This window comes from Panthera uncia (assembly GCF_023721935.1).
Source record: "Panthera uncia isolate 11264 chromosome D3 unlocalized genomic scaffold, Puncia_PCG_1.0 HiC_scaffold_8, whole genome shotgun sequence".
NCBI lineage: Eukaryota > Metazoa > Chordata > Mammalia > Carnivora > Felidae > Panthera > Panthera uncia.
The window spans coordinates 68,838,962-68,858,743 of record NW_026057586.1 but is presented as its reverse complement, the minus strand read 5'-3'; the positions used below and the strand labels follow the sequence as shown (position 1 = coordinate 68,858,743).

The 19,782-nt window shown below is 50.1% G+C and overlaps 1 protein-coding gene across 5 annotated transcripts in view; it reads left to right on the top strand.

Annotated features, from left to right (window-relative positions):
- The window catches only part of AP1B1 (adaptor related protein complex 1 subunit beta 1), an 85,681-nt gene that overhangs the window by 49,671 nt on the left and 16,228 nt on the right, over positions 1 to 19,782 (top strand). For 3 of the 5 annotated variants that reach the window (XM_049618982.1, XM_049618981.1, XM_049618983.1), the window contains exons 3-11: positions 2,810 to 2,915; positions 5,751 to 5,886; positions 6,643 to 6,888; positions 8,666 to 8,856; positions 9,663 to 9,884; positions 12,419 to 12,539; positions 13,004 to 13,099; positions 14,112 to 14,227; positions 14,576 to 14,741. In XM_049618982.1, coding sequence (XP_049474939.1) covers positions 2,810 to 2,915; positions 5,751 to 5,886; positions 6,643 to 6,888; positions 8,666 to 8,856; positions 9,663 to 9,884; positions 12,419 to 12,539; positions 13,004 to 13,099; positions 14,112 to 14,227; positions 14,576 to 14,741 — 1,400 coding nt within the window. The remainder of the gene's footprint in view (positions 1 to 2,809; positions 2,916 to 5,750; positions 5,887 to 6,642; positions 6,889 to 8,665; positions 8,857 to 9,662; positions 9,885 to 12,418; positions 12,540 to 13,003; positions 13,100 to 14,111; positions 14,228 to 14,575; positions 14,742 to 19,782) is intronic. The other 2 variants (XM_049618978.1, XM_049618980.1) reach the window with 1 other exon arrangement.

Genomic DNA, 19,782 nt, shown 5'->3' with positions numbered 1-19,782 from the left:
CAAGCATCTTTAACCTTGTGGATCCAGAAAATTGAAGTATTGATGGTGTAAGAAATTGACCACTTCTTTTAGACCTCAGGAAGGGAAGAGCATTAGCTCCAAGTGCAGGGGGGGAACAAAGCCCTCGTTTGTTCCCCATGGTCTAACGTTCAATACGATGTTTTTTGCTGGAGGAAAGAAAGCACACAATCCTATCAGTAACCCCACAGCGATTGTGTGTGTGTGTGTGTGTGTGTGTGTGTGTGTGTGGTCTTTATCCATGGGCACATGTTTTACGTGAAGTCAGAATTTATATCCTGTTTTTCATTTGACATTATCTTAACCATTTCCCCACAGTTCTAACGACTCAATGTTAAGTCTGCTGAGTTGCTGCACTGAAATTTGCTAAGCTAGTCTTATGTTGTAGGGTATTGTTTCTGCTTTCTGGAAAACAGGTGGTTGTAGTGGCTGACGAATGTGCTTTAACCCTGTAAGCTTCTTTCTGACTGGCCCTTCCTTCCTCCCTCCCTCCTTCCTTCCAAGTGAGATTGAACACAGGCCTGCTGACCAGATGAAAAGAGTCTGTTGTCGAGACAGCTGAGCCGGGACCTGCAGCCTGCCCCTTACCGAGCACTTCAATTATTGGTCAGCCGGTTTTTACCGAGCCCCTTCCCTGTGCGGTGGAGGAGGCAAACTGGAGTCTCTGACCTGGCTTTGCTTGCAGTTAAGCAGAGAAGACAGTCTATTAAAAATAGTAATCACACTAAAGGGTGGTAGGTGTTATGACAGGGGCAGTACCCGGGGCTGTGGGAGGACCTTGGGTGGAGCTAGCCAGATAAGAGAGTGGAGGGGAGGGTAGCTCTTGCTCTGCCCAAGGAAAGCACATGGGCACAAGTTACCAGAGTGTGATGGAAGTTTGGAGAGGTGTGCAGGGCTGGAGGGGGTGAACCTATTGCTAAGGGTATTGGGGCATCAGTGGTGGGGTTTTTGTGGGTTTTCTTTTGAGGAGAATGTCTGTAGAGGGATGCCTGGGTCCCAGTCAGACATCAGTGATGGTTTTAAGCAAGAGGAGGTCCAAGGCAGATTCTAATAAAGTTTTGAAGAGGGTGAAGATTGGGGCGAAGCAGGAAGACCAGTTACTAAAGCTCCCATGAGAGATAATAGTACCTGAGCCAGTGGGGTGGGGGTAGCATTGTGGGTAGAGAGAATTGGGTGCGTGGTATGTGACTGAGGCAGTAGGCTTGGTGACCGATTGGATTTGGGGCCCATTAGAGGAAAGAGAGATTTCAGAAACAGGCAGATCCCAGGTTCATCTCACCAGTCTTCTTAGAACTGGGGTGATGTTCTAGATCCATCAATTGACGGCCAGTTGTATTGAATCTGACCAAACGCTTTAAGCAAAGCAGGGGCAGCCCTGCAGCAGGAGCCAGGGTCAGAGTCCTCGTGGTCTGTTGGATCCGGCAGCAGGGAGACGTGGCCCCCTCAGTCTCTTGAGGAGAAGGGCCTGTGTTCCTTCAGTCCTGTAGAATCAAGAGTCTGAACTGCAAGGTTTGCAGATTCCTCCTGGTTCTGTTGAGCAATATCCTCAGTGTGGCCTTGCCCTGGGCTGTGCTGGGCACTGTTCATTAACTTTGTTTGCTGTCTGTCATCTTAAGTTCTTTCCTGAACACCACATCATTCAGTCATGATAAAAACCTGCAAGTTTTTTTTTTTTTTTCTCACCGTAAATCCATCTAGATCTCTGCTTTTTTCCCACCTGGGACACTCCTACAAAAGAGGGATCTAAGCCAAAGGTCACATGGCAAGTTAATAATAAGAACAGTCTCCTTTCATGCAGGGCATTGAGTGCTGGCACTGAGATGAGCATTTTACTTCTGAGTGTTAAATGAGAGACTTCACTGTTCCAGTCAAAGTAGAGAGAGTACAGACAAGGAAGCCGGTTCAGAGAAGCAAAGGGATGTCCTTGGTTGGCCCAAGCATGTGGGCTTTGGAGCTGGCAGACCCGGTTTTGAATCTTGGCCCTATCTGCTACTAGCTGCATATTCTTGGGCAAGTTTCTGAACCTCTCACAGCCTCTAGGTGCTCATCTGCAAAATGGGAAATGCAGAGTTGTCATGAGGATGAAATGAGAAGTGGGGAAAAGTTAGTGTGGCACCTGACTTGAAGAGAGGCTCAGGAAATCCTGGCGGCTGCTGTTGTGAGGGCAGGAGGCCTGTCTCATTCCAAAGTCTGCCCTTGTAACCGTCAGTGGGGTTATCTGGGCCCTGAACAACCCTATTTCCTCATTTGTTTTTTCCAGATCATCAAGTTCTTAAGAACAGTGTATTACGTGCTCGAGCCCTTGTGAGGCAGCTGAATTCCTATTTTCAGAGCTGAGCAACCACATGTGGCTCAGGAAGTGAAACCCTGAGTGCGCTGTTTTAACTGGAGGTTCAGGAAAACAGGAAAAGCCAAGTGTGGGAATCGAGCAAATCCTACGCTCTCCCTTCCAATTTTCAGTCCTCAGATTCCATCACACACTGCCTTGGGGGTTTGGGTGAGGGTGGCTGAGGAGCACTTTTCTCTGAACGTGTTGAACCATCTGACTGAGCAGGACCTGCCCTCACACTTTGTGTCAGAACCTTTGTAGCTTCCACAGCTGCCTCTGTTCAGTCTAGCACGACCTCCAAGCTTCCCTCTTGATGATTCCTCTCCTAAGAGTTGTCCTTCTCTGCTGCCTGTGTCACTGAGACCAAGGACCTAAATAATCTCATTGTTTTGGGATTGGAGGATTGGGAGTGGCCCCCCGGCAGGGTGGGGTTGGATCACTCATGCGTCCCTCCTTTTTTAGGGGAGATCTTCGAGCTGAAGGCAGAGCTCAACAGTGACAAGAAGGAGAAGAAGAAGGAGGCGGTAAAGAAAGTGATTGCGTCCATGACTGTGGGCAAAGATGTCAGGTGTGCAGGCACAGGCCGGGCGGCAGCCGGAGGGGGGCTTCATAGCTTGGGTCTAATTCAGATCTCTCCTTGAGGGGATCTCTAGGGACCCGTGTCTCCCCTTGTTACAGCTCCCTTCCTGAACCTCCTTTCCAAACAGAAGGGCTTTGTTTACAGAGGGGTCCCGTGCTCAGATGCTGCTGGGGTCAGGCGGTAGTGGGGTAAGTGAAGTAGGCAAGGTCAAAAAGGCAACAGGCAATGAAGTGGCTGTGATGTGAACCCTGTCAGAAACTCCAGAGGATTGCTGCCAGCTGGGGAAAATGAAACCCAGTGTGGGCAGGTCTACTGGCTTTCTAAAAGGACAAGAAATCCGGATTTTTTCTTTTAAATCTCGCTGTTTTCGATCGCTAGATGATGTTAAACAAACACATACACACTGCGGATAAGCTCTGTCCCAGTAACATGCACCTGCAAGTGGGAATTGTTGAATTTGTCGCTGGTTTGCAGCCTCTACTTTGCATGTGGTTGCCAGAGCAGATCATATGTAGTATTGCTGCCTCTTCTTTGCTCCTGCGTTGTCCTTGCATGGAATGTCCCTTTCTTCATTTCCGTTTACCCGCTTGTTTTTCTAACTCTTAAAAACCTGTTCAAGGTCTCCCTGTTGCCTTCCCTCGTCACTGCAGCCCACCGCCCTGAATGTGCAGCTCTTGCTCTGTGTTTTGTCACTAATTCTGTCCTTTTCTTACACGTACTTGTGTTTCCCTGCCCACCACGTCATAAAGGCCCCAAGGACAGGGACTGGATTTTGCAGCAACTTAATGCAGAGCACTTGATAGTACGCAGAACACCTTCAGATGCGTTTACCTAGCTGTTCCTTATAATTCCTGTATTGTAGGTAATGATGTATTCATGGCCAGGGAAACCACATAAAGAAGGGAGTGTGGTGACTTCCTGGCAGTCACGTGGTTAATGACAGAACTAGGACTCATGCCCAGCCCTTCTGAAATCCAAATCCAGGGCGATTCCACCCATACCCTCTCCTCTGTGCCCTCATAGTACCCAGCTCCACGCCTCAGAGGCCTGGAGCAGCACATCTGGGTCCCGTGTCAGGATTGCACCGGTCCAGACTTCTCCATGGATTGCCCTGTCCCGTGGCCTCCTCAGCAAGGGACCTCCTGACAGGGCCGCAGAAGAAACAGTTCTGCAGGGAGACTTGCTGTAGAGAGAGTGGCAAAGGGATCAGGCATCTGCTGGAAAACTGGGCCTCCTTCCAAGTCAGATCCTTTCAGGACAAAGCCACTCTCCTTCAACTAGAACACCACTGTCACCTCCTCACAGAGGAAGCATCTTTGTTCTTCCATCTCAAGTAGACTTGTGCTCATGTGACATGCCTGTCAACTGTCCCTCTCCTCCACCCCCCTCTTGCTTCCTGGTTCTTCGCCTTCCGAGGTGATGCCTCAATTTCAGCACCAACTGGGCTATTTCCTATGGAGGCCCAGGAAGCTCACTTTGACCTCTTAAGTCTCTGTTACCACATTCTCGTGCATTAAGTTAGAAAACTTGAGAGGGGAGGCTATGATTCCAGAGACAGAAAATAGGCTTCTAATTAAGCACATTTCACATCTCTGGGGTGCTGGGTGGCTCAGTCGGTTAAATGTCCAACTCTTGACTTCGGCTCAGGTCATGACCTCACGGTTCTGTTTGTGAGTTGGAGCCCCGCATCTGCTGACAGCACAGAGCCTGGTTGGGATTCTGTCTCCCTCTCTCTCTGCCCCTCCCCTGCTTGCTCTCTCTCTCTCAAAATAAATAAGTTAAAAAAAAACTTTTTTTAGGGATGCCTGGGTGGCTCAGTTGGTTAGCGTCCAACTTCAGGTCATGATCTCATGGTCCATGGGTTCGAGCCCTGCTGACAGCTCAGAGCCTGGAGCCTGCTTCGGATTCTCTCTCTCTCTTTCTCTCTCTCTCTCTCTCTCTCAAAAATAACTAAACATTAAAAAAAATTAAACATTTTTAAAAAGCATATTTTACATCTCAAAAGGCCTGTGGCTCTGGGACTGTGGGGTACCATGTTGGGAGGGGCTCCCCTCAGATTAATGGCAGTCACGAGCATGAGCTTTAGATCCAGACCTGGCTCCTCAGGCCAGCTGACATTTGTGAGCCTCAGTATTGTCTTCTGTAAAATGAGGATAAGAGCCTGGCTTCTCGGGGCTGTTAAATGAGACCATGTATATAAAGCCCATTCATGCTGGCTGATTTTTAGTGGGCACCTGAGCTGGCGCTTGTGGTCAAAGCAGCATGGTCCATCCCTGCTTCTAGAACCAACATTCTAATATAAGGGGCCATGTTAAGTATCAGGGAAGGAAAACAGTTGTTTTCAAGTATTCAGTACTCTTGGATGGCAAGGACCAGACACCTAAAGTATATTGTCTTTCATTATCATAAGGGCCCTGTGTAATGGGGTTTTGTTTCACCTTTCCTGCAGGGCAGGTGAGGAAACTCAGACTTGGTGGGAGGCTGAAGGAATTTTCCCAACTTCATACAGCTAGCGTTAGAGCTGGGGTTGAGCCAAGTCTGATGGGCTACAGAGCTTGTATGTGAATGAACCCTGTGAAAAGAACAGAGGACTTTGCTTTTCAAATCAAGTTTTGGGTTCTGTTTCTACCAATACGTGTTCGTGGTAACAGAGCAGAGCTGATGTCCTCCCTTTTACTAGGAAGTCCTGCTATCTTTTTACTTCCCTCCTATCCACTGTCTCTGTGCCCTGTACCTCCCCTTACACACTCCCCATTAGCTGTTTGAAAAATCTTCTTCCTTTCTCCAGCCTTACCCCACACTCACACCATTTTGACTTTCCAGTGCCCTCTTCCCCGATGTGGTGAACTGCATGCAGACAGACAACCTAGAGCTGAAGAAGCTGGTGTACCTGTATTTGATGAACTATGCCAAGAGTCAGCCCGACATGGCCATCATGGCTGTCAACACCTTTGTGAAGGTGAGTGGGAGCTTGGTGGGAGGAAGAGCAGAGGGCCTGGGTGCTCAGTGGTCCATCTCCCTTTTGTCTCTTGGGTTAGGACACTATGGCCCTGAGCAAAAACACTCAGGCTCTTTTCTAGTCCCTCCAACTCCTAGCCTGAGGGCTCCCACTCTCTCAGAAAATCAGTTGCTACAGACCCTGCTAACTCATTCCGTGTGAGGTGACCTAAAGCCTGTTGACTTCCATGTCTCCCTGAGATGCACCGTTGCCCTACATCCTTTGCCAGGGCAGGATTCAGCAAGCATCTGAGAGCTGTGTTCCCCTTCTAGACTTTGCCCTTTTCTGTGTCTTCCATCCTCCAGATTAAGGAGCAAACGAGAACTTGAAGTGTCAGTGCTGTGTACCTTTAGGACCTTCCTAGCTCCCCTCGCCCTGTCAGTGCTCAGATTCAGACACGTGAGGGGTTCTGTGGGGTATGGTGCCAGATGGATGTGGGTTTGAATCACGGCTCGCCCCTGTGACTGGGCGAGCTCCCAGTCTTCCTGGGAGCCTCAGCTGCTCCACCTGTAAAATGGGAACAGTATTGTGTGTCTGCTGTCAGAATCAGAGACAACATTGCACAGAGCCCCAGCACAGTATCTGACAAATGCTGGATGTCTCCACATGGCACTTACTTCTGGTGCTGTTGGCCACAGTTGGTGGGAGATCCCACAGCAGCACCTGATGTTGCTCAGTCTGCCCCTGCTCCCCTGGCCAATGGCTGATTCTCCTCAGGACTGTGAGGATCCCAATCCCTTAATCCGAGCCCTGGCCGTGCGGACCATGGGTTGTATCCGCGTTGACAAGATCACAGAGTACCTGTGTGAGCCACTCCGGAAGTGCCTGAAGGATGAGGACCCATACGTGCGAAAAACAGCGGCTGTGTGTGTAGCCAAGCTCCACGACATCAACGCCCAGCTGGTAGAGGACCAGGGCTTCCTGGACACCCTTAAAGACCTCATCTCTGACTCTAACCCCATGGTAAGCCGTTGCCATCCACCATGCCAGTTCCATTACCTACTGGGTTGCTTGACCCTCTGCCAGGTGCTCCCTGGGTCCTGGAAGTCAGAGCCTTGCTGGGTAGGCTAATTGTTCTCCTCCCTGCAGTGGTTTGGGAACCATCTTTGGAGTGAGCTAGACCTGAGTTGCCTTCTCTGTGGCCTTTCTAACATGAGCTATTGTGACCTTGGGCGGGCCGCCTAACCTTCCAGAGCCCTCTTTTTTTCGCCAGTAAGATGGATCTAATTCTCCGTGGCCGGCAGGAGTGCTGTGAGGCTTAACCTGTGAAGGTAATGTGCCTGGCACGGCCCGACACACAGTGGGCATGCAACCAAGACTAGTGCCCTCCTTCCCCTTCCAGTCACTGTCACTGTCACTGTCTTACCGACACCATCGGTGAGCTCTGAATGTGAAGTACTTTTCCTTTTTCCCACATCTTTGCAGGGTTGCAAAGGGTCACTCTTAAAGTAGCATAGCCTGGAGGACAGGGCACCAGGGTATGGCTGGGAAGGAGCTCCTCCTCACACATAGGATGGCAGCAGTTTGGAAGGCAGTTTGGCAGGCACTGTTTAAAGTGAAATGCACAGAGGTGCCTGGCTGGCTCAGTGGGAGGAGCGTATGACTTTTTTTTTTTTTTTTAATGTTTGTTTATTTTTGAGAGAGAGAGAGAGTGTGAGTGGGTGAGGGGCAGAGAGAGAAGGAGACACAGAATTTGAAGCAGACTCCAGGCTCTGAGCTGTCAGCACAGAGCCTAACACAGGTCTCAAACTCATAGACCACAAGATCATGACCTGAGCTAAAGTTGGATGCTTAACCGACTGAGCCACCCAGGCGCCCCTAATGTTTATTTATTTTTGAAAGAGAGACAGAGACAGAGTGTGAGCAGGGGAGGGGCAGAAAGAGGGAGACACAGAATCTGAAGCAGGCTCCAGGCTCTGAGCTGTCAGCACAGAGCCCAACTCAGGGCTTGATCTCACAGACCACGAGATCATGACCTGAGATGAAGTCAGACGCTTAACCAACTGAGCCACCCAGGTGCCCCAGGGAGCAAGCGACTCTTGATCTCAGGGTTGTGAGTTTGAGCTCCATGTTGGGTGTAGAGATTACTTAAATAAACAAGACTTTAAAAAAAAGTGAAATGCATAAACCCCTCAGCTCAGCCATCCCGCTCTGTCCTACAAAAACACTGATCACACGTGGGTGCTGAGTGGCCAGTACAGGATTGGCCAGTAGAGCACCATTTGTACAGGGAAGAGTTCAAAACCCTGCAGAACACACATAAAAACAGCTACTCTGGTGGAAATGGGTTGAGAGCCCAGTGCTTCACCTGGCAGCCTCCCTGGACTCCAGCCCCCCCATCTGTTACCAGCAGACCTAAGGGGCTCTGTGGAATCTTCTAGCTCCGAGAAGCACCCTCAACAGCCCCTGAATTGATTTGCTATAGGTGGTGGACAGGGGCCGTGTGTTAGGTGGCTAGGAATGTTTTCTGTTGCCGGGCATTTGGAGCCGGATCTTTCCTTTGTTTCTTTTGTTTTGCCTCTTTTTTTTTTTCACTGGTTGGGAGCACTTATGTTTGTTCTGGTTTACAGGGGAGTCAGTAGGGTGAGTGCTTGGAGGGGGTCTCAGTGCTGCAGACCCTGCCCATCGGGTCCTGTTCCTTTCAGGATATTCAACCTCTGACCGGCCAGCATGATTAGCCCCAATGCCCTGTGGCCCGAGCAGCACCCCCAGCCTCTGCCCCTTCCACCCTCTCAACCAGGTGGTGGCAAACGCAGTGGCTGCCCTGTCAGAGATTGCCGAGTCTCACCCCAGCAGCAACCTGCTTGACCTGAACCCGCAGTCCATTAATAAGCTACTGACAGCCCTGAATGAGTGCACCGAGTGGGGCCAGATCTTCATCCTGGACTGCCTGGCCAACTATACGCCCAAAGATGACCGAGAGGCCCAGAGGTGAGCAGGCTGCCCCTTGCTTGCCAGCCCAGCGGGACCTGGTCCTTGCAGGGCTCCAACCATGAGCTGGGCCTCAGACCTCTACTGGGCCCTTTGCCAGGGCTTTGCCCCACAGACCATCCTCAGACACATCTCAAGGGAGGCCAGAGCCAGGCAGTCAGCTCCCTGCTCAGCATGGTACAGACAGAACAGAAGCCAGTGCCTGATCTGGTTGCTGACAGAGACCCCGGTCACCTTGGGCTGAGTAAAGGAGGTGGATAGTACTAGAGTCTTCATTCACTGGATTCTTTCTGGGTGGTTGGGGCTCTGCTGAGCGCTTCCTATGCATTAGATGATCCTTAACGCACCTCTGTGGAAGCTGCCCCATCATTGTCCACATTTTACAGGTAAGGAAACACCGGCTTAGAAGGTGGAAGAAGTCATGCAGGTCACTCGCCTGGGTCACCCCTCACTTTTGGTCCTACCCGACATGATACCTTGCCCCTTTTGAATGCCCTTGTCGCGAGGGAAGGGAGGGACTTGACAGTTACCCAGTATTTATTAACTACCATGCACCGTGCTTGGTGCTTTATGTGGTTTATCTCAAGTAAGCCCTCAGCAACCCTGTGAAGTTGGCATCCTCACCTCCGTTTTCTAGATGAGGGAACTGAGACTCTGAGTGGTTTTAACCTGTTGGGGTCAGTTAGCAAGCACCAGAAGCAGGATCTCGATCTTCCTACAGAAAACATACTCCCTCAATAACTAAAAACAGGGTGTCTCCCTTGTCTGTCTCTCCTGTTTGTCCCTCTCCTTGGAATGGACCCCAGCATCTGTGAGCGGGTCACCCCCAGGCTCTCCCACGCCAACTCTGCTGTGGTGCTGTCTGCTGTGAAGGTGTTGATGAAGTTCATGGAGATGTTGTCCAAGGACCTGGACTACTATGGCACACTGCTCAAGAAGCTGGCCCCACCCCTGGTCACGCTGCTGTCGGCCGAGCCTGAGCTGCAGTACGTGGCCCTGCGCAACATCAACCTCATCGTACAGAAAAGGTACCTGGGCTGCCGCAAACGTGCAGCGTGTACTCAGGGTCGGGGGGCATCTCCTGACGGGATCAGGACCAAAGGGAAGCTGACCTGTCACCGTGCAGGAAGCCTTAATAGCTTAACCCAGAGTCTTAGCCACAGGCAGCTTTGTTCCCCAAGGGATATTTAGAAATGTCTGGAGACATTTTTGCTTGTCACACTTTGGGAGGTACTACTGACACCTGGAGGCCCCAGGTGGATGGAGGCCAAGGATGCTGCTCAGTGTCGTAGAGTGCACAGGACAGCCTCCACCCCCAGAGAACTCTCCATCCCAAAATGTCAGTAGTGCTGAGGGTGAGAAACCCTGGCTTCACCTAATCAGGTAGCAGGTGCGGTAAAGAGCAGCACGGAGCTTCTTAACCATACACAAGGGATAGCTCCATAGTCCACAGGACTGAAACAGGGTGTAAGATTCTGTGTGGGGTGTGTGTGTGTGTGTGTGTGTGTGTGTGTGTGTGTGTGTGTGTGTGTTTTCCCTGGGGACAGAGTCTATAGTTTTAGTCAAATTCTCTGAGGTTGGAGGGCTCCAAAGTGGTGAAGTGCTATGGACTTTGCATCAGACTGGGGGCTGAGCAGGAGGGTGCGAAAGTCACTCAGAAGACCATTTCTGTTCACCCCATAGGAACGATCACAGCTGTAAGCCACTGCTTCTAAAGGAAAGTGCCTGATACCCAGGGTGGGTGGAGCTGAAAAACAACTAGTGCGGTCTGAGGGGCTCAGAACAGGAGGGGTTCTCTGGAACAATCCAGAGAACAGAGTGAGGCTGGTCTCTGGAGTTCTCCCAGCCTTTTTAGTCAAATGGCTCTCTCAGCAACTAATTCATGAGCGTCCGTGCGTTCCAGCGGCCCCCTTGCTGGAAGCAGAGCTATGTGGAGAACAAGGGCCTCTTGTAGACATTTTTTCTTGGAAGATAGCACATCTCCCTGTCCTTGAAGCAACATTCTGGTTCTTAGGACACTCTTGGGGGCCTAGAGATAGCAGTGGAATCGTGACAGTTGTGAAGGTTTGGGAGGTAAATTTGGGAACACTTTAAGAGTGCCTACACAGAGCCCTAAGACTGGGGATTCATTTGTAGTTGTGGTGTGGGATTTAGTGAGGTGTAGCGACCTGTACACCCCGATCAGCATGAAGGGCTCCCTGTGCTATATTTAACGTGGCAAATCTCTTAAGAAGTTGACTGTGTTGCCCAGGCACCACCTGGCCCAGTCCCAACATGGTTGGGCGGCTTTCGCCAAGTCCTGATTGCAGAAATCATGTCTTCCTGTCCCCCAGCTTAGGATCCTGTCTCCCCCGCTAGGCATGACAAAGCCTCCTTACTTTGCCAGCACCTCCCTGCAGTTGTACAGCAGCACTGAGTACTACCTGGGTAGGGTCCCTCCTTCCTGTCTGCTGTGTCTTCTCTCCTGCTTTTTTCTTCCTTCCTTCTGTTCTGGAAAGGGCATAAGAGTGGGGGGTAGTGACTCTCGCTTCTGCCCTTACTAGCACTAGGTGTGTGACCTGGTGCAAGCCCCTCCACCTTTCAGGTTTCCTCATCTAAGAAAAACGAGGTGTGTGGTACCAGTTGAGGGAGGGGCAGTGACACTGGTGACAGCTCCTGCATAGCAAGTGCCTTCTTGGAGGCAGGTGTCGATCATGCTGGATGCTTCCCATCTACCTCTCACCCTGTAGGTGTCTTTCGGGGCCCCCAGGACCGACCTCATGTTCAGAGATTCACTAGAAGGACTCACGGGAGTCAACATATAGTTGTTTCCATGGCTCAGATTTAGTGTGGACATAGGAAGGATACACAGGTGGAGTCTGGAGGAATCCATGTACAGGGAGGGCATCACACACAGCACACTCTTCCCCCAGCAACAAAAAATGCAGCAACATGTGTGTAATTTTTTCTGCCCAGGGATGCCTATTGGAGACTCAGCGCCCTAGGTTTTTACTGGGGCTGTTCACATACGCACCTAGCAAAATTTCAGACTCCCAGAGGGAAGGCAGATATTCAGCATAAATCGTATTATTTATACAAACAGTCTAGGCACAATTAGCCACCTTTATCATTTAAGGAACAGTGAGAACACTCCCGAAAAATGAGCTCCCAGATGCCAGGCCTTTCTAGGACTAGAGACTGAGGCCTGCAATGGTAACGCTTCCTGTATGGTGTCATTTTGATTTCATGAGTGAGAAAACAGAGGCCTGAGGTCACAAGCTGGGATTGGCACAAGGTCTGATTGCCACGCCCGTCTCCTGGTGCCTGCTCCCTCTCAAATATGAACTGTCTCTTGCTCATATTCCCTCTTCCCTTCCTGGGATATGGTTGGTCATACAATGGCCAGTCAGAACCTTGCTCAGGATCAGTCAATGGATCCTTGCCCAGGAACCTGCAGCCACAACAGTTCAGATGTCAGGGTCTGCCTCACACCCCAGAAATGCCCCAGTAAACATGGAAGGGGTTTTCTCATAGGGCTTATGCCCTGCTTTCTGCTCTTCGGGCAATCCTGTCTTGCCACCAGGCCTGAGATCCTGAAGCACGAAATGAAGGTCTTCTTTGTGAAGTACAATGACCCCATCTACGTGAAGCTGGAGAAGCTGGACATCATGATCCGTCTGGCCTCCCAGGCCAACATCGCCCAGGTCAGCAGAGGGCTGCAGCCAGGGACGTGAGCTTTGGTATTGGACAGCAGCCCCACCACCAAGCTGTGGTCTCGAGGCAGGCTGCCTTGTCTCGCCATTAACAGTTCATCTCATGAAGAGTGCTTAGCGCAGGGCTCCAGAGGCAAGCACTCAGCAACTCTTAACTGACATTTTTATGATTAAGGCATTTGTTCTCCCTATTACTTATCTATCCATAGAAAAGTGGTAGTTAGGTGGCCATGTTAGCTAGATCAGCCTAAACAAGGGTTGTCCAGTCCTGCCAATTAGTTCTTCCCTGCTTTCCTCTTGGGCCACCTGACAGCTCTCTCCTTCCCTTGACCCTTCCACCTCAAGCAGGACGCAGAATCTCATCCTTCTGGGGGTCTGCATACACTTTGTCCAGGGGTGTTGGTTGCCCTGCCAGATCCCCCCTCCCAACCCCACCTTCTCTGTTTCGGCCACAGGTTCTGGCAGAGCTGAAAGAATATGCAACAGAGGTGGATGTGGACTTTGTACGGAAGGCTGTGCGAGCCATCGGCCGCTGTGCGATCAAGGTGGAGGTGAGGCTCTGGGACTCTGTCCTCTGGTCGGGGAGAGGGAAGAGAAGGAAGCTGAAACCAGGAAACCTGTCTGATTGTAGCAGAATCTGTCAGCTGCTCATGGTCCAGGAAGGCCTGAGGATCAACTGGAGGCCCCAAGGCACACATTGTGCAGATCTGATTAGGCTCCTCTCTCTGTAATCGCCGTTAAGTCTTTAGGTTGTTGCAGATGAAACAAACCCATCTGTAACCATGGGTTCTGCAGCATTAGCTAAGGTGGTGGGACAGCCCCAGCCAGTGGTGGCCCCGGTAGACTTAGCTTTCACTCCATGGAGTTTTGGGGCAGGGGCTCTGCCTGCTGTACGTTTTAGCAATAATCATGATTTGACTGTGCAGACGTCCTTTTCTCCAAGCTCCCAAGGGCTGTCCAGACCCCTGTGTCCTGGTGTTTCATCCCTCCCATTCTCTGCCTATGGCATTGTTCCTTGACCAATGAGGTGACTCTCCTTAAATTAGTCCACCGGGAACTGGGAGATCCTGGGACAGCTGGTCACCTCAGCCCAGCCCCTTGAGGCATTTTCTGTTGGTGCTTATGGGGAGAATCTGAGAGTCTCTCCCACAAGGGCACTAGTGCAGTATGTTGGCATAAGGGGTGGGGGTAGGGTTCAAGTAGAGACTTTCTGGTTTTGATCATAGGAACCCATTTTGGGAAACAAGTAGAAGAGAGGTGGTATCAGGCTAGAGCATAGTCACTCTGCCCTCAAGGTTTCGCCTGAAGGCACTGCAAATATCCTCCCCACTCAGGAGCTCACTGACCTTCTCAGTCTAATTGTATCTCTCTGTGTCCCTGCCATCCTCGGGCTGTCATTTTGTACTCATTCTCCCACTTGTTATCTGGGGAGCGTGTTCTCCTGTTTTCCCACTGTGGCAAGGAAGGGGGCAAGGCATGACTGAGCCCTTGGCCAAGGCATGGTCATCAGAGGTTCTGTTGGAAGTGGGTGCAAGGGACTTGCCCACATTCCTCTTCCCGCAGCAATCTGCAGAGCGCTGTGTAAGCACGCTGCTGGATCTCATCCAGACCAAGGTCAACTACGTTGTCCAGGAAGCCATCGTGGTCATCAAGGACATCTTCCGCAAATACCCCAACAAGTATGTGCCCACCCCTCCCAGTGTGAGAGTGATGTGGCTTCTGGTGGGGACAGGAGTGGTGGGGAGGAAAAGCAAGAAGGAGCCTCTCCCCTCTTCCTTATTGCTCTGCCATAAATGGCATTCTCGAAAGAAACCCATTGTTTTTTTCTTACTTCTGAGCTGCTTCTCCTCTGCTCCCCACACCAAAATAAGCACTAGAATGTAACAGATAAACTCAAATCCCATTACTCACCACTCTCTCAGAGTCTTGCAGCGTAGCTTCCTGTCTCTCTTGGCCCCTGCTGGGCCTCCCCTGGGTTGCCCGGGCTCCTTCATTGCTCATATGCCGGCTGTGTGCCCATCTTTTAGGTACGAGAGTGTGATCGCCACGCTATGTGAGAACCTGGACTCTCTGGATGAGCCTGAGGCCCGGGCTGCCATGATTTGGATTGTAGGCGAGTACGCTGAGCGAATTGACAATGCCGATGAACTGCTAGAGAGCTTCCTTGAGGGCTTCCATGATGAGAGCACCCAGGTGAGCTGTCCAGTGGGGTGACTTGGGGCAGGATGTGGGTCATGACTGGTGGCTTGGCACCACTACAGTCTATCCTGCCCCGAAACCGTCCCCTCAGCCAGGAGGCCTCAGGGCCCTGCCCTTCATAATACAGCATTGACAGGGTGGACAGGTAAGTGATGTAGCGCTGACAGGTGTGGCCCCTTTTCCTCTCACACTGCACTACCTAAGGGGATATTGTGAGGACGGTGTGTGATGGTGTGCGCTGAAGGCAGGCAGAAGTTTCTGGGTTTAATTTCATATTTATCTTTGGATAGGTAATACTTTGACTTGATTCAAAATTGAGAAAATAAGAACAGATATATAGTGATTAAGTCTTCCTACCACTTTCCTGACAACCCAGTTCTTTTTTTTTAATCATTTTTTTTAAAGTTTATTTATTTATTATGGAAAGAGTGAGAGAGCACAAGCTGGGGAGAGGCAGAGAGAGACAGAGACACAGAATCCAAAGCAGGCTCCAGGCTCTGAGCTGTTGGCACACAGCCTGACGTGGGGCTGGAACCCACAGACCGAGATCATGACCTGAGCCAAAGTCAGACACTTAACTGAGCCACCCAGGCACCCCAACGACCCAGTTCTCCTCACAGAAGTCATTGGTGTCATTTATTGGTTTCTTGAGGATACTTCCAGAGATAGTATAGGAATACACACCTCTACATACAAGTAAACATATACAGACGTAGTTGGTTCTTACTGTTCATGGTACTTACATTCTATAAAGTCACTGCAAACACTGAATTAACGAGTGCTGAACCCATTGTTTCTAAGAGAAGTATAGAGCTGAGTTCCTACAAGCCTCTGATTACAACAGTTTCGTCAGTCAATAAAGTAATCTTGTTTTTTGTGTTTCTGTTTAGGGACATTTTAATATGTATTATTGATTCATTCACATTGAACTTATGACCACCAGTACTGTAACTCACACCTGCATGAAGCTTAAGTAACATATATATTTTCTCCATAAGGCACATCACAGCCTCCTTGCGCTTGGGAACACTAGACAGCAGCACTTCAGCATTACACTTGGGGACCATTTTGGGGTTTTTTTGGTTTTTTTTTTTTTTTAATTTTTTTTTTTTTTAACATTTATTTATTTTTGAGACAGAGAGAGACAGAGCATGAACGGGGAAGGGGCAGAGAGAGAGGGAGACACAGAATCGGAAGCAGGCTCCAGGCTCTGAGCCATCAGCCCAGAGCCCAATGCAGGGCTTGAACTCACGGACCGTGAGATTGTGACCTGAGCCAAAGTCGGATGCTCAACCGACTGAGCCACCCAGGCGCCCCTTGGAGAGCATTTTGAAACAGTGAAAGCACCAACAAAAAAACAAAATGTGAAAGATATGGTACTAAATAGATTGTGAAAAGGCCACTTATTTATGGTAGGAGAGCTGAAACAACAAGGCAGAGCATCACCTTCTTAGACCTCAGCTGCGAGTGTGTAACACCTCAGGCAACTTGAACTTTTCACTGCCCTGCACTTTGCTGTGCAAGATCGCGAAAGCCCCCAGACATTGATTTTGCGGTTACAAGTACATTTTAGAAAATAGGCAAATTCGAAATATGGATTCTGTGTATAAATACTAAGGCTCAACCATGTATATGTTGCCTCTCATTTATTTTTAGACACTATCATGGGGTGCCTGACCAGCTCTATTGGTAGAACATGCGACTCTTGATCTTGGAGTTGTGAGTTCGAGCCCAATGTTGGGTGTAGAAATTACTTAAAAATAAACACTACTGGGGACGCCTGGGTGGCTCAGTCAGCTAAGTATCTGACTTGGTTTTGGCTCAGGTCATGATCTCACAGTTTGTGGGTTTGAGCCCCACATCGGGCCCTGCTTGGGATTCTCTCTCTTTCTTTCTCTGCTCTTCCCACATGCTCTTTCCCTCTCTCTCTCTTTCTCAAAATACATATATAATCTTTCAAAATAAATAAATAAGGGACACCTATGTGGCTCAGTTGGTTAAGCATCCGACTTCAGCTCAGGTCATGATCTCACTGTTTGTGAGTTTGAGCCCTGGGTCAGGCTCTATGCTGACAGCTCAGGGCCTGGAGCCTGCTTTGGATTCTGTGTCTCCCTCTCTCTCTGCCCCTCCCCCACTCGTGCTCTGTCTCTCTCTCTCTCTCTCTCTCTCTCTCTCTCTCTTTCTCTCTCTGTCTCTCAAAAAAATAAAATAAAACATTAAAAATAATCAAAGTAAATAAATAAATGCTACTGATAGCACACTATACCCTGTCAAATTGTATAACACCTTGACTTTTTCCCTTAAAAATACATCTGAAGGCCCTGCTGTTACTAATGTATGGGACTCTGCAGCTGCATAGTGCCATGTTTATTTAACCAGCCTCCCCTGATAGATACGAAGGTGTCAGTCTTCTACTCTTGTAACCAATACTGCTGTGAGTAACCTGGGTGGGGCACATATGCAAGTCTAGCTGGGGGATAATCCTTAGATAATTTCTTTTTTTTTTTTCTTTTTTTTAATGTTTGCTTATTTTTGAGAGAGAGAGTGTGTGTGAGCAGCAGAGGGGCAGAGAGAGAGGGAGACATAGAATCCGAAGCGGGATCCAGGCTCTGAGATGTCAGCACAGGGTCCAACGCGGGGCTCGAACCCACAAGCTGTGAGATTGGACGCTTAACTGACTGAGCCACCCAGGCACCCCCTTAGATAAATTCTTTCTAGTAAATGGGCCCGTGTGTTGATGATGGGAGTAGTTGTTCCACATTTCCCTCAGTGTAGAGTGTTTACCTTCCGATCTCAGAGGTGGCATTCACCTTACCTCCTTGCCAACCTAGTACATCCTCAAACAATTTTTGCCAATCTGATAAACAACAAAGTGTACCTTGGTTGGTTTTGTTTGCATTTCTGTTCTGAGTGAGGTTGAGCATCTTTTCATATTGTATTCCATTTTCTGTGAACCAGGCAATGTCTGCTCACGCAAGGGGGCTTCTAAAACGTGTTTGTAAGCACAGAAATCTTTGCTCTCCAGCTAGGGAGTGTAACCTGTTGGGTCAGAGCATGAGCCTTGGGATAGGAGACCCCAGAGTCCAAACCCCTCTTCTGCCCTTTCCTGGCTTGGTGGCTTTCCACTAATTTTCTGCTTCTCTGAGCCTCAGTTTCCTCATTTGTAAGATGAGGGGTGTAAGACTTTTCCTCATCCTGTTGCTCTGAAAGTTAAATGGGATGCTTTGTGTAATGTCCCTAACATGTGCCCAGCCCATGATAAGCACTCACGAATGGTAGTATTGGTGTTGGTCAGAATTGGTTGAAAATTGGTCCAGGCAACAAAGAGGGCACCTACTGGTTCTTGTAGCTGATAAGTTCTGGGAGTGTGCTCTCTTCCAGCATGCTTGGGTGAGGGTGCCCAGATGGTGGCATCAGGACTGTCTCTGTCTCCTTGGGGTGGCTTCTCCCTTAGGAAGGCTCCCACGGGTGGAGCCTGCGTGAGGTCAGTTGTTCCAGGCTGTGTCCTTACAGCTTAGCAACTCCCCTAACTCCCTTCCCCTTGGTAGTTCCAGCAACAGTCCAGGCCCGTTTGCATTCTCCTAAGCCAGTCGCCATGAATCCAAGTGACTATGTCTGTCGGACGTTTGTCCCAGTCTCTGTGGATCGGACAGGGCAAGAGAAGAGAGTGATTTTCTGAAGGAAAGCCAGCATTTTTGGTGCCAGAAGACAGACTAGATGCTGGGTGGGCAAAAACAACAGATGTCCATCATGAAATAATAGTACTAACTCCTACCATCACCCACTCCCACTGCCACCTGCCAAGTCGGCTGCCAGCCTGCCCCGGGCTTGCTTTCACTTTCACACCCACCTCCTCATTCGCTTGTCTCTAAGAGAAGCAGAGCGTCGTTTGGGATTGCTTGTGCCCCTGAGTCCTGCCTGGGATTACTGCAGAGAATGCCCTCTGGGGGGTGTTTCTGCCCATATAGTAGAGTAAATCTTTTGTAGCCGCTTCCCCCTTGGCAAAGCCTGCTGAAGAGCCCAGGATGAGAGAAGTCGGACAAGGGAAAGCTGAGCAGGAGCCTGCCTTGAGGAAATCCAGGCTCCTCCCCCATTGGGTGACCTGGAGCAAGTTAAACTTGCCAAGCCTGTTTCTTTGTCTCCAGCATGAGGTTGCTGCAAAGCTTATTGGATGACTTGTGTAAACTGGCCTCTCCAGTGCTCGGCAAACATTAGCTGGGTGATGGTGATGGTGGTTTTAATTAAGTGGCCAGCTCCCTTTGCCTTCTGGGTTCACGGCACCATTCAAAGCTTTTGTAAGAATACTTGTTCAGGGGCGCCTGGGTGGCGCAGTCGGTTAAGCGTCCGACTTCAGCCAGGTCACGATCTCGCGGTCCGTGAGTTCGAGCCCCGCGTCAGGCTCTGGGCTGATGGCTCGGAGCCTGGAGCCTGTTTCCGATTCTGTGTCTCCCTCTCTCTCTGCCCCTCCCCCGTTCATGCTCTGTCTCTCTCTGTCCCAAAAATAAAAATTAAAAAAAAAAAAAACGTTGAAAAGAATACTTGTTCAGTGCTTTGCAGCTTGGAAACTTACTTTAGATTATCTCTTTGAGCTCCCTTCTCCTGGGCTCCTAGGCCTCTCCACCCATAGACCTGGAGCTCAGAAAGTCTTGGCTGAGGTGGTATATCAGTCCAGCCTGTGCCTCGCCCCTGTCTGGATGGCAGGGTCGGGGGCATCATTGCAGGAGGGTTGCCGTGAACATGCATGCTAACACGAGTGTGTTGTGTGTTGGTGAGGGGTGGGAGGAGTTGGGCTAGTGGTCAGAGTTCCCAGGCAGCGTAGCCAACCCAATGAGTGATTGGGTGATGAATGATTCCAGGCAGCCAGCTGACCTGGGTTGAGAACTTGGTAAAGAATCCCTGTGTGCTGGGGCATCTGGGTGGCTCAGTCGGTTAAGCATCCAACTTCGGCTCGGGTCATGATCTCGTGGTTCATGAGTTTGAATCCCCATCGGGCTCTGTGCTGACAGCTCGGAGCCTGGACCCCGCTTCAGATTCT